Here is a 14,549-nt window from a genome sequence, read left to right on the forward strand (position 1 = left end):
TGTTCGGAGTATGAACCCACAGAATTCAACAGAGAAAGATATTCTCCTGCTAGTTATATGTTTAACTGTCAGGAATTAATTCCCAAATGCATGAGAGATTTTGTTTTAATTTCTTCAAGAAAATCCTTTTTAAAAATGATATAGAATTAATTTTCTTCCTGATAGCTGTTAGAATATTATACCTGCAAGACATGCAAAGAAATCTCATTTTTTTTGAATTTTGCAATTGTACTCTCGTTTATTTTATAAAATTGATTCATGCATAAAATAGCCACTATCAGACATAGACTGGGCAACTTGACTGCTTTTAGAAATTTCCAGCAATTACGTAGAAAGATCCAAATCATCATCCCTCTGTAATTTTACACTTCCACTTTGAGTGTTGCAATAAAACCCAAAGGAGCAACAGACAGAGTCTACCCTTCCTAATTTTGTACAAAGGGAAAACACTGAAACTTATGATTGAAATGGTGCTACCAACCCCACAATTATCTCCCACCACACAATGGTTGGAGGAGTAAAATGCCCCATTTCAGAAACTCTGTCACATGACATTTTAAAACTAGCTTTAAGTGTACAACTCTAACTCTCTATTGAGACCTTTTTTAAAACAAAAATTGAAATAGACAAAAGGGCACTTGAGGCCTAACCAAAGTCTACCTCTACTTTTGACTTCTCTTGAAGTCTCATTTTCGGAGGAAATCTGGACAAAAAACTGAACTAGTTCCTAAACTGCCTGAATAGCCAACTATAAGAACCTTTCACTGGGTATTGGCTTGCTGGACTCTGCCACACAAGAATCTTTCTCTCCATTTGTTTGGAATCATGACTTTTCCTTTGTTTTTTTTCTTCCTTGTATGTTTATGCCTGTACGTATGCTGAAAATTTAGCCCTGGGTTTGAACATTAAATAAACTATCTTTTAAAACCCTAGAATTAGTTTGCTTCAGATCATTTAAAAATGGGCTTCATAAGCAGAGACTTTGGGGGAAACCAGTCGTGGCCTCTTTTAAGATGGCAAAGAAACAGAAATGATGTTTTAAAAGTAATTCAGTATCATAATTTACAAACAAAAGAGGAGGACAATAAACTAAACTCCCTGTTGTTTGTTATCCTTGTGGAGATGCTTATTGCTATCCGTTTAGAAATTTGAGTTTGATTTTTGGCATAGTTAAAGTTTCCTCCTTTTTAAATAGTGCTTTTTTTTCACAGATTTTATAAATTAAAAATTTTCTAACTCACCACTAATCTTTACAGTGTTGGACACTTTCTTTCAATTTGATGCTATCTTTAATTTTATTAGTCAACCAGGGATGGCACATCCTTCTCTCAATCATGTTTTCCCAGTGAAATATGGCTGAGGTTTGCAATATCTCATTGCCTTCCACTGTTTCTGTGCTTTCTTACCTGTTGACCTATTTCCTCAGTTCACTTTAGCTATTCTGATCTTGTACTTTATACAAATATACTTGTATCATCCCCCACAACTGATAACCAGTACTTCTCCATGTTGAACAGCACTTGGACAAGTACTGTGGGTGACAAAGGTGCAGAATGTGCTGTGTGTGAGGGATTTCAATGTCCACCGTCAATAATGACTCTGCAGCTATATTACTGACTAAGCTTGTCAAGACTGAAAGGACATTGTTGCTAGAATGAGTCTGTGGCACGGAGTGAAGGAACCAACTAGAGGCAAAAATAATGCTTAGCCTTTTTGCTTCTCTTCATGCCATAGATACATCTACTCATGTCTGTATCAGTAGGGGTGACCACTGCACAGTTCTCGTGACCTGGCATATTCCCCTCTTTGCCAATACTATTATGATTGAACCAAGGGGTCAATCCTGATCAATGAAGAGGGCAAGAGGGTGTGCAGCGACCAACACCAGATGCAAAAATGAGTAGTTAAAGCAACAACATTGGTCTATTTGCACTCCTGTCAGTGTAAACAGCAAATGACAAATCAAGCAAATTGATTCCAGAATCAATGGACCTGGTCAAACTCTGCAGTCCTACTAGATCCAGCTGTGAGCATTGGTGAACAATTAAATAACTCACTGGAAGAGGACCTCTACACGTGTCCCCATCCTCAATAATGGAGAAACCCAAACCATTATTGGAAAGGATAATGCTGAAGCATTTGCAACAATCTTCAACCAGAAATGCTATGTGTCTGATCTAGCTTGGCAACTTACAAAAGTTAGAGAGTGGTACTGGAAAAAAGCACAGCAGGTCAGGTAGTATCTGAGGAGCAAGAGAGTTGATGTTTTGGCCAGTCCTGATGAAGGGTCCTGCTCAAAATGTCAACTCTCCTGCTCCTCAGATGCTGCTTGACCTGCTGTGCTTTTTCCAATGCCATACTTCATCTACTCTGAAAATCTCCAGCATCCGCAGTCCTCACTATCTCGAACTTACAGAAGAACCCAGCATTACTGATGCCAATCTTCAACCAGTTGATTCAGCCATAGACATATACAACACAGAAACAGACCCTTTGGTGCAGCTCATTCCTGCTGATTAGACATCCTAAATTAAATCTAGTCCCATTTTTCAGAATGTGGCCGATATACTTCTAAACCCTTTCTATTCATATACCCATCCAGATGCCTTTTAATTGTACCAGCCTCTACCACTTCCTCTGGCAGTTGATTCCCATACATGCACCACCCTCTGCTTGAAAACGTTGCGATTTAAAAGGTCCCTTTTAAATCTTTCCTTTCTCACCTTAAACGTATGCCTTCTAGTTTTGGACTCCTGCACCCTGGGGAAAAGACCTTGTCTATTTATCCTATCTGTGCCCCTCATGATTTTATAAATCTCTATAAGGTCACCCCTCCAGCTCTGATGCTCCAGGGAAAATAACCTCAGCCTTTTCAGCCTCTCCCTGTAGCTCAAATCCTCCAACCCTGGTGACATCCTTGTAAATCTTTTCTGAAACGTTTCAAGTTTCACAACATCCTTCCTAAAGCAGGGAGACCAGAAATACATACAGTATTCCAATAGTGGCCCAACCAATGTCCTGTACAGCTGCAACATGACCTCCCATCTGCTATACTCAATGCCCTGACCAATGAAGGCAATCATATCAAATGCTGCCTTCACACTCCTATCTACCTGCAACTCTACTTTCGAGGAACTATGAACCTGCATTCCAAGGTCTCGTTGTTCAGCAACATTCCTCAGGATCTTACCATTAAGTGTAGAAGTCCTACTGTGATAGGCCTTTCCAAAATGCATCACCTCATGTTACCCATGTGGCATCAAGAAATGGCTGAAAAAAAATTGCAAAGGCTATGGTCCCTGACAATACACCAGCATTTATGCTGAAGACTTGTGCTCCAGAACTTGCCCCTCCCCTGGCTAGGCTGTTCCAATGCAGCTGTGACAATGGCATCTACCTGGCAATGTGGGAAATTGCCCTGGCATGTCTTATACAAAATATAGTATATTGCAACCTGCCAATTATTGTCAACATAAGTGATAAAAGGGATCATCAACAGTGCTATCATGCAGAGCTTGCCTCGCAATAACCTGCTCACTAACATTGTTTGGGTTCAGCCAGGGCCACTTGGCTCCTGACCTCATTACAGACTTGATTCAAACTTGGGCAAAAGAGTTGAACTCCAGAAGTGCATTGAGAGTGACTGCCTTTGACATAAAAGTTGCATTTGATCAAGTATGGTGTCAAAGAGCACTAAAAGAATCTGGAGTCGGGGGGATCAGGTAGAAAACTTTCTATTGATTGGAATAACCACCAGCACAAAGGAAAATATTTGTATTTGTTGGAGATTAGTTATCTGAGCTCCAAAATATCTGTACAGAAGTTCCTGAGTGTAGTGTCTTAATCCAAACATTTTCAACTGTTTCATCAATGACCATCCTACCATCACAAGGTTAGAAGTGAAGATGTTCGCTAATGATTTCACAATGTTTGGCACCATCAGATACTGAAATAATCCTTGACCAAATGCAGCACGACCCAGGCTTGAGCAGACTAGTGGCTAGTAATGTTTGGATCACTAAAGTGCCCGGTAATGGCCATCTCAATAAGAAATTATCTTTCATGCCAATTCCACCACTAGTAGAAGTCACAAAATCTACCCTGTCAAGTCCCCTAAGAACCTTATGTGTTTCAATAAGGTTGCCCCTCATTCTTCGAAATTCTAATTTTTAAAGACATAACCTGCTTAGCCATTCTCAACTCCTTTATTCTAGGAATTAGTTTCATGAATTTCCCTCCGTCAGTTTATCTTTCTCAAATTAGCGACCGAAACTGTACACTTGGCATAGTCTCACCATCACCATCACCATCACCACCCTATACAGTTATAACCCTCCAACCTCATCGCAATAAAGGTCAAACGTCCATTTGTCATCTTAAATAATTGCTGTACCTACGTGCAAATATCTTATGTTTCATGCACAAGAACACTCAGAACCCTCTGTACTGCATTTTCCTGGACACTCTCTTCACTTAAATCGTAGACTGCCTTTTCATTCTTCACATCAAAAAATGCATCACCTCACACTTTCCTGCAATAAACTTCATCTACCAGGTTTTTGCTTATTCACTCAACTGACCTTTCTTACCTTGCAGATTCTCCATGTCCTCACCACAACATGCCCTTCCATCTATTTATTTTTATTTCATTGGCAAGTTTGGATATATTAATATTGATAGTAAATAATTGAGGTCCTAAGATCCCAGTGGCAATCCACATCTTCCCAAGCTGAAAATACCCATCAATCGCAATTCTAGTTTCTGTGTGTTAAACAATCCTCACTTCAAGCAAATACATTATCCCCAGTAGCATGAACTCCTATCTTGTGCAAAAACCTTTTCTGCGACACCTTATTGAAATCCTTTTGGAAATGCAATATATTACATTTGCTGGTTTCCCGTTATCAACTCTGCTTGTTATATCCTCAAAAAACTCTAGCAAATCTGTCAAACATTATTTCTCTTCACAAAACCATGTTGACTCTGATTGCATTAAGCTCACCTAAATGTCCTGCTATTTCTTTGTTCCAAAGACAAATGCTAAGATAACTTGCCTATAGTTTCCTGCTTTCTGGGCTCCCTCCTTTCTTGAAAGAGGGGCATCATATTGGCAGTTTTCCAATTCATTGGAAATTTCCAGAATCCAGTGAGTTCTGGAATATTTCAAAAATGCATCACCCCCAAACCCCACATCTTTGCATCCACCGCCACTATCTTTGCAGCCACTTCCTTTTAAATCTTTAGATGTAGGCCATCAGGTCCTGAGAACTTGTCTGCCTTTAGTCCCATTAGTTTGTCAAATACTTTTCACTCATGATAGAGACCAATCTTAGACCTTTTCTCCCATTTTGCCCCTTGGTTATCTGATATCTTTTATGAGGCACCTTGTGAAATGCTTTCTGGCAGTCCGAATACATGACATGTATTGATTTAACTTTCACAAAATGTGTCGCTTCTGATTGTGTTAAATTTTTCTAACTCCTATTGTTGTCTTCCTTATTAATGGACTCTAGCATTTTCTCAAAGACTGTGAAGTCAAGCTGCTTAATGTTCATTCAATAGTTTGGTTTGTAGTTTTAATGTCAGTTTTACATTATGTAACCTTACCAGCAATTTCTGTGTTGGTGTTGTGAATAATTGGCATAAAGTGAAACAGATTTGGTTTGTTTTAATGTTGCTAGTTAGCTTCTTCATTTTTGTGCTTTAGATATTTCATACCTCTGTCTGAATTGAATAAAACTGTGGTAATAAAATTTTACTTAACAATTTCAGTTTTTGCCTGTGTATGTACCAAGTGAAGAAGAAAAATGTGATCCTCTCCTATATGGTAATAGAGTTCGTAGTGTTATGGCCTTGTAAGTAACTTGAAACAAGTTTTATTTGTTTTGCATAAAAGATTTTGTACATTTTTTTATTTTCATTTACAAAGTTCCTTGTCAAACTGATCACTTCACTTTGTTTGTAAATAGAAAGCTATAAGACTGCAAAAAAGACTAATTGTTTTCAATAATTATTCCACTTCACTCCTATTATCACATTTTGGGGATGGTTTTTAGTATCATTTTGAGAATTTAATAGAATATCATTAATACCCATCTAATATGCTGGCAAAATAAATTGGCTATTAAATGTGACTCCCTAATATACATAACTTGAGTATTGTTCAGTTAATGTCACAATTTACTGAAAACACATGCTGGAGATCACAGCAGATCAGACAGCATCCTTGGAGAGAGAGAGAGAGAGCAAGCTAATGTTTCGAGTCTAAATGACTCTTCGTCAGAGCTGGGCAACTCTGCTGTCAGCTCTGATGAAGAGTCATCTAGACTTGAAACATTAGCTTGCTCTCTCTCCATGGATGCTGTCTGACCGGCTTTGATCTCCTTTTGTTGTTTTTAGTACAGATTCCAGCATCTGCAGTAATTTGTAGCTACATAATGTCGTGATTTATTTTGGTCATAGAAAAATGTCTGCTTTGACGTATTTTGTCATTTTTGTAGAGCTTTGGATGTGCCAGTTACGGATCACACGTTTGAAGATTGCAGACTGATGATTTCAGCCGGTGAACTGACTTTGCCCATGGAAGTTGGCCTGGTGGAGTTTACCAAAATTAACAAAAAGCTCAAGTATGCTAATCTGACTATATGGAATAGTTTTAAATCTTGTTTTTGGCTGAAAGTTTGAATATTTAAATGATAGTATAAATACTGAGATGTCAAATGCATTTTTTCCAAAATTAGTTGGATCAAATGAATACAAGTGTATCTCGAACCAGTGTCAAATCAGATACAGCAAAAGGCTGATGCACTTTAAAAGGCGCTGACCTCTGCTGGTGATCAAAGGTTAAGCATTTTAAATATCTCCTCAATGCACGTATAAAGAGAAAGATAGGGACGAACCACTGATTTTTTTCATATCCAAATGGAGGACTATGCATTTTCATCAGTAAAGCATTCTGAAAATGCCTTTTGTAAGGTATTTGCTGCTTTCTAACCTGGTATTTGATTAGTCTAACTCTTTATATTCCAAGGTCCGAACCCAAAGGCTTCAGTTTTCTTTTTCACAGTACTGCAAAGCTTTCTTTTTCAAACTGTTTTCTTCTTTAAGGTACAAATTTTAATTGCTTCAACTTAAGGAAGACTTGAAGAAGAACTCAGTTTTATTAATTTGCTACAAAATCATAAATTGCTGGAAAAATATTAATTTGCTCATTAATTTCCTGCCGCACTCCCAATTAAAATTAGCAGACACCAAAGCATTTGTCTTTGTTTTTAGTACTGATTTCCTCTAAGCGTTTACCATTTGTTCTATTTGGTGGCTGTCACCTCTGGTTTTCCGAAGCACCCTCCCCGCCCCCAAAAGTTAAACTATGCAGTTTAAGTAAAAAAAGAGCTGGATTGAAATGGTGAAAGGATGGAAAAAGAGGATCAGATGAATTGTGATGGAGAGAGGATGAGAAAAAAATTAAAGCAAGAAAGAAGCCCAAAAGAAACTAGCAGGGCAGGAATAATATATAAATAAATCTCAGTAGTGGTGCAAATGGCTGCTGAATGCAGATTCTCAGCTGAAATTATGCATCTATGTTTGCACACATCTTCATTTAATGTGGTTGTGCAACATAAGCATTTTGTGCAAATCCACATACAAAAATGGGAAGTACAAGAAGTCTGACTTTGTGCTTTTTGTTTCAGAAGCTTAGTGCTGGAGAAACTCAGTTGGTGTGGCAGCACCTACAGAGAGAGAAATAGAGTTGATGCTTCAAGTCTAATGACTCCTCTTTAGCATTCAGCAGGGCAGTTCAGAAGATGACATTGGACTTGAAGCATTAACTCTGAGGAGATACCCCGTTGAGGAGGGTAGGGACTCTTGGTTGAAGATGTTGGAAGGAACTTAAGAGGTGATGTGACTCTGTGTGAGGATGTGCCTCTGATGGACCAAGAGACCTGTAAAGGAGGTTCCCACCCCATTCATCACTGGTCCAAAACCAGTCAATCGAGCTCAAGTTGCTGAGCTTCTTGCATATCATTGATCTCCCCGTCATGATTAAGATACCGATGGAAGCAGAACATGGCCCCTGAGTGACCATTAATTGTCCATTAATTTAAGCCCCAATGAACCCGTCAGTAGGTGAACCATTCAATATTTCCCTCTCCTACATAAAAGTTTGGAGAAGTCAGAGACTGGTAAGCAGGTGGCTGCAAGATCACCTATTGGATCTTATGAATCTTTTTGTCTTTGAACCTGTAAGCAGGAAGAGTAAAATCAGCTCTGTGACTACTCTGTCATGGCTGTGTTTCAACCAAAACTGATGGCCAAGAAGACCAGTTATGGACAAGCGGTTGTTTGGTATTGTGAGCTGTTTCGAAAGTCAGTTGATGAGTTTAAGAAAAAAATCAAATGGTTATCTTTAGAAACGGATTCAAAGAGAACCAGTTTCCATTTAATGCACCAAATGAAGGGAAAGAATATTGTAACCTCCTTGCAGCTATCCTACTGGAGCTTTAATGAATTAAATAACAAATAAAACATTATACAACCATGATCAAATCATGACCATGCACTATTGTTACAAATGCCAACGCTTCATAACATATTAAAGTGCAACTTTTAATTTGAGATAGAATAAAATGACCTGGACAGATGGTATGGTCACTAAATCACTAATACCCATAGATAGACCCATGTGACCTGTGAGCAAAATCTGTAGAAAATCAAGTGAAAGTTTTCTTAGCTTGTTACAAAAGAAGGGTCATCTGGTTTTCTGAACACAACCATATACATGGAGAAATGGAAAGGGGAATAGCAGCTGCTGCTGCTGCTGTGAATAGCAGTGGGCAAGACATTATTTTTGTTCAGCCATTAGCTGTTTAGTGCTAGTTCTCTGTTTGAAGATACAAGACGTTCAGAGTTTTAAGGAAAAGAAGTCTCCAGAATAGATTTAGCTGCTAGGAGGTGTTTTGGAGATACTCAGACAATGGGTTAACTTTCAAAGGACACTGAAAGATTCACCCTGATGTGGCAGGGAGAAGGAAGACTACTGGAAAGCTCGGAGGAAGTTGAAACTTAACTTTTGATGCTGTATACGTATGGAGAGCTTGGCATAAATTTAAGATGTATTGTAATGTATTTTTAGTGTTTTAATTGCTGAAGTAATGTGTAGCATCAGTTTATTTTAGTTTATTCATTATAGAAAATGTCTTGAAATGAAATCCTGACTTGATTCTTTCCAACAGTGGATGGAAAATTCAACCTTTTAAAATTTATTGATCCGTATGAATATCGTAACACTAAAACCCATCGCCAAATGTTCTAAGTATTTAGAATATAATTTAAATGGTAGGATCTGGCTAGGGTTAGTAATGTGAAGCTGGATAGTGATTGCTCAAATAGCCTTTCCCTGTGTAAAAAAAACTTGCAGCTTTGATTTGTATGTTCAAGTTCTGATGTGGTCTGGATTCTGAATCCAGAACCTTTTAACTCCAAGACAAGAGCATTGCCAATTGAATCATGGCTGACATGACTACTTTGTTTATTTATATATAGTATTCTATGTAAATCTGATTTTCCACAGTAACACCGGTTTATTTTGCACATCAAGATCAGTTTTCCATTTCAGCATTGATTGGTTAGTATTCTGGATTGGTTCTTGTCAGGTTTTCTGTTGTGTGTTCTTCAATCAAATAATGATTATTAAAATGTAAATCAATCCCCAGGTTTTGCTCTGGGTTATTTTGTGGAAGCATGTTGAACTTGGCCTCCCAACCATCTTGTTGTTGTCAATAGAAAACATAAAATTTCAGAGACAGAACTTGTAGTAACTTTTAATTTCATTCTCTCTTTCCATTTTATCTACCTATTGCATATGATATAATAATTCCTCAAGTAAGAACATTACCAGTGATAAACCAACCCAGCTTTTATCGAAAGTGGGAAGTCTTAGTTAAAAAGTATGTAATTAAACTAGCAAACTTCAAACTATTTCCGATTGCTTGGTTTATTCTTACAGTTTAAACTGGGACAATGTACGGAGCCAACTGGACAATTTTGCCGCAATTGCCAATGTGTCCAAGGGTGGAAGGATTGGTATTGAAGAATTTGCCAATCACTTGAAACTGCCAATTACACCTCCACTTAGGGATGTGTTTTCTCTTTTTGATCGGGTAGGTTATTTATATATTTTATTCAAAGCAAAATTTTTCATAGTGAAATGTATATTCAGGAAGGAAGAAGCCCAAATTTCCCCACATTTTTGTCAGAATTCAATATGTTTGAAGAATTTTGTCCATGATTGAATGAGTAATTGAGCAATTTTAGCCATGAGCTGAAAATGTGTTGCTGGAAAAGCACAGCAGGTCAGGCAGCATCCAAGGAACAGGAGAATCGATGTTTCAGGCATGAGCCCTTCTTCAGGAATGAGGAAAGTGTGTCCAGCAGGCTAAGATAAAAGGTAGGGAGGACGGACTTGGGGGAGGGGCGTTGGAAATGTGATAGGTGACAGGAGGTCAAGGTGAGGGCAATAGGCCAGAGTGGGGGCGGAGAGGTCAGGAAGAAGATTGCAGGTTAGGAAGGCGGTGCTGAGTTCAAGGGATTTGACTGAGACAAGGTGGGGGGAGGGGAAATGAGGAAACTGGAGAAATCCGAGTTCATCCCTTGTGGTTTCCCTCCAACCACAAGGGATGAGAGCGTCTCATCTTTCGCCTAGGAACCCTCCAACCACAAGGGATGAACTCAGATTTCTCCAGTTTCCTCATTTCCCCTCCCCCCACCTTGTCTCAGTCAAATCACTCGAACTCAGCACCGCCTTCCTAACCTGCAATCTTCTTCCTGACCTCTCCGCTCCCACTCTGGCCTATCGCCCTCACCTTGACCTCCTTCCACCTATCACATTTCCAACGCCCCTCCCCCAAGTCCGTCCTCCCTACCTTTTATCTTAGCCTGCTGGACACACTTTCCTCATTTCTGAAGAAGGGCTCATGCCCGAAAAATCGATTCTCCTGTTCCTTGGATGCTGCCCGACCTGCTGTGCTTTTCCAGCAACACATTTTCAGCTCTGATCTCTAGCATCTGCAGTCCTCACTTTCTCCTCAATTTTAGCCATGAGCCAAGTTACTGTTTGCCACAGGGGTAAATCTGGAAATCAAATTTTCAATTTGATTCAGTCCAGATGAAAATTTATTTCTAAATTGAACACTTACAATATTACTTTATCAGGTTTTCAATGCAATACTATAGTTTCAAACACAATTTCACAGAAATAACAAATCACAGAATTGTTACTGCATTGAAGGAGGCTTGCTGGCCCTGGTTCATTAACTTGTGCTAAACTCCTGCCTTTTCAACATATCTTTGCACACCATTTCTATCAAATAATCATCCAAAGCCGCCTTAAATGTCTCAATTGAACTTGTCTCCACCATAATTCCAAGCATGCAGTCCATGTACTAACTACTTGCTGTGTGAAAATGTTTTTACTCACTTCACTCTTGCTTCATTTGCACATCACTTTAAATCTATGCCCTCCTTTTCTTTACCTTTCCTTTACAAGGATGGACAACTTCTTCCTATCTACTCTATCCAGCTCACTCATGATTCCAAAAGCCTAAACAAATCTCCTCTCCGTCTTCTCTCCAAGGAGAACAGTCCCAATTTTTTTAATCTATCCTCAACTGAAATTTCTCATTACTGGAACTATTCTTGTAAATTGCTTTAGCACTGTCTGCACTGTTTCCCATTTCACTCTCAGGTGGTGTTTACACAATGCATAGTACTCAGCCTGAGATCTAACCAGTGTATTGTACAAGTTCAAATCACTTCCCTGCTCTTGTACTCTAATAATAAACCTCCCTAGTAATAGATCCGAGAACTCTGTACACTTCTGTGACTGCTCTCTCCACCTGTCTTGCCATCTTCAATGATCTATGCAGATAAATACTCAGGCCCTTCTGTTCCTGCACCCTCTTTAGAATTGTTCTCTCTATTTTATGTTGTCTTTCGATATTCTTCTGACCAAAGTGTAGTACCTCAACTTCTTTGCATTGAACCTCATTTGCCACCTGTATGCCCTCTACACCAATTTGCCAATGCCCTCTACACCAATTTGCCAATGATCTTTTGGAGTTCCACAATGTTCTCCTCGCAGTTTACAATTCTTCCAAGTTTAATGTCATCTGCAAACTTAGCAATTGTCCCCTGGACACGATAAACAGATAATATAGGTCAGGACAAACAAGGGTCCAAATACTGACCCCCTGGGGATCTCCAACCTTCCACCAACCCATGATCTATAATTTTCCTAGTAGGTCTATTTTGTGGCCCTGTATTAAAAGCCTTCTGGAAATCCACGTAAATCACATCAACAGCTTTGCCGTCACTGATTCTTTTTGTTACCTCGTCAATATATGGTACAGCTACTAGTAGTTGTGTAAAATGATATGATAGCTGTTGATTAGTGGATGTGAGAATAGGAAGTAGTTACTCAGCTCACTGAGTCCATGCCAGTTCCCTGCAGATCATTCTAATCATTCTCACTCCCTTGCACAGTCCAATAGCCTTGCAAGTTTGTCATTGAAATATCCATTTAATTCCCTCTTAAAGTTACTTGACGTTTAACAAGCAGTTGTAGTGGAGATTGATATAAAGATAACCAACTGATGTTTTGTCTTCTTAGAATGGCGATGGCACCATTGACTTCAGAGAATATATAATTGGTTTGGTGGTTCTTTGTAGTCCTGCCAATACAGAGGAAACTATTCAGTTTGCATTTAAGGTAAAAATAGTACAATATTGCCACAAGGAGAATTTGAGCTGTTGATTTTGCTATCTCCTGTGTGTTTTCCAAATTGAATGAAACATTTATATATGCTTACATTTGATGTTAAAGTAACTGAATGGAGAGTTAACATATCCTTGAAATAAACTGTTAAAAGTAATTACTTGTCATTTTTCCTGGTTTAGGATCTCACTATCATTAAGCTGTTCTGTAGGGAAAATGAAATGCTTGTCTTCCTTTTAAGATGCTTTTGATTTGGGGGGCATTTACTGCATAATTCCTCCTGCCAGTGAAATATAAGAACAACAAAAGACAAGAAAACAACCTTTAGACGGGTTAAACAATCTGTTAGTGCCAAGAGTTTGTCTGTCTTCTTCATAGTCTATTTTATCATCCTGCGGGCTGGATTAGTTTGAGAACCTTGACTAATTCTCTATTGAATAATGTGACAGCTGCTGATCCGTGGATGTGAGAACAAGAAATAGTCACTTATGGCACTGAAGGGAGCTATTTAACCTATCGAGTCCTTGCCAGCTCCCTACAGATCCTTTTAGTCAATCTAACTCCCTGCTGCAGTCCCAATAGCCCTGCCAGATTATTTCTTTGAAGAGCCTGTTCAGTGTTCCTTTGAAATTATTAACTACTTCCACCATTCTCATGGGCAGCAACTTCTAGATTATTACCACTTGCTATGTGAAAAAGTTCTCACATGCTTGCTGCAAGTCTTTCCCAAAATCTGTACCAGACACCAGATTCCATTTCTTTCCTCTGGCCATCCCAGAACTTTCTTGCTTCTTTTTTAGCTGGTGCTGTGAAACATAAAATTGTTAGGATCCCATGATGTAAAAAGGAAGTCGGCGTCCCTGCCATTACAGTGACTGAGTCTGGAACTTTTTACATAATTGCTTTGAGTCAGTTAATTTCTTGATACAAAGAATCTGTATCTATAATTTAGCTGTCTGTGCTTAAACCATCAACAAATTTAAGTCAATCAAGGATGAGAAAGAGTATTTCTTTATTATTTGAAGAGAGTTGACTTTTGCTTTAAAATTTAAGAAGTTGGCAAATAGTTTGGGTGTCAAGAAAGTCTTGCTATTTTCCAAACATTTGCAAATTTTTCATTCTGTTTTGCATTGAGTAAAGTTACTTGATTAAACTATACTATCTATTAAATAATATACAAATATTTTCTGTTGATTCTCTCTCTGCTCGTGCAGTTATTTGACTTGGATAAAGATGGATATATAAGTGAAGAGGAGTTTGCTGCTCTCCTGAGATCCTCTTTGGGTGTGCATGATCTTGATGTTTCCAAATTATTCTCCGATATCGACGTGGAAGGTGCAGGAAAGATCTCATACGGTGAGTAAATTTAGTTATGCAATTTCAAGTCACAAGAGAATGATTTCACATCTTCTCTGCAGTTAATGGAATTGTAAAAACATTTTTAAAAAGTAGTTTTAATAATCTCCCCTTCGATTTTTTTTTCACTTTGTGAAGATGGGAGTAAGGTACCACTGCTCCTCATTGATTGTCGTTTGTATATCCTTTCAAGATCAATGAGCAAACATTAGAGAACCATTACAGCCATTAGTTGTTCTGTCTTTAACCGCTGTGTATATGTAATATGGGTACTGAATAGTGATCAGAAGCAAGTTCTTTGCTTCCTTGTTCCTCACTAGTTCCTTGCATCTTCTGTATCTGTGCCTGGGGAAAAAAATATTTCTATTCACATCCTCCATCATCCTGCTACACACTGTCAAGCAAATTACAATGGTCCAGA

General features: G+C 38.5%; 1 protein-coding gene across 1 annotated transcript in view; it reads left to right on the forward strand.

Moving 5' to 3' along the window:
- The window catches only part of lpcat2 (lysophosphatidylcholine acyltransferase 2), a 71,339-nt gene that overhangs the window by 52,075 nt on the left and 4,715 nt on the right, over positions 1 to 14,549 (forward strand). The window contains exons 9-13 of the mRNA XM_043707013.2: positions 5,773 to 5,855; positions 6,501 to 6,626; positions 10,007 to 10,160; positions 12,668 to 12,766; positions 13,987 to 14,128. Coding sequence (XP_043562948.1) covers positions 5,773 to 5,855; positions 6,501 to 6,626; positions 10,007 to 10,160; positions 12,668 to 12,766; positions 13,987 to 14,128 — 604 coding nt within the window. The remainder of the gene's footprint in view (positions 1 to 5,772; positions 5,856 to 6,500; positions 6,627 to 10,006; positions 10,161 to 12,667; positions 12,767 to 13,986; positions 14,129 to 14,549) is intronic.

The sequence above is a fragment of the Chiloscyllium plagiosum genome, unplaced genomic scaffold, assembly GCF_037043375.1.
Source record: "Chiloscyllium plagiosum isolate Xiang-an unplaced genomic scaffold, Cpla_swu_hap1 HiC_scaffold_17, whole genome shotgun sequence".
NCBI lineage: Eukaryota > Metazoa > Chordata > Chondrichthyes > Orectolobiformes > Hemiscylliidae > Chiloscyllium > Chiloscyllium plagiosum.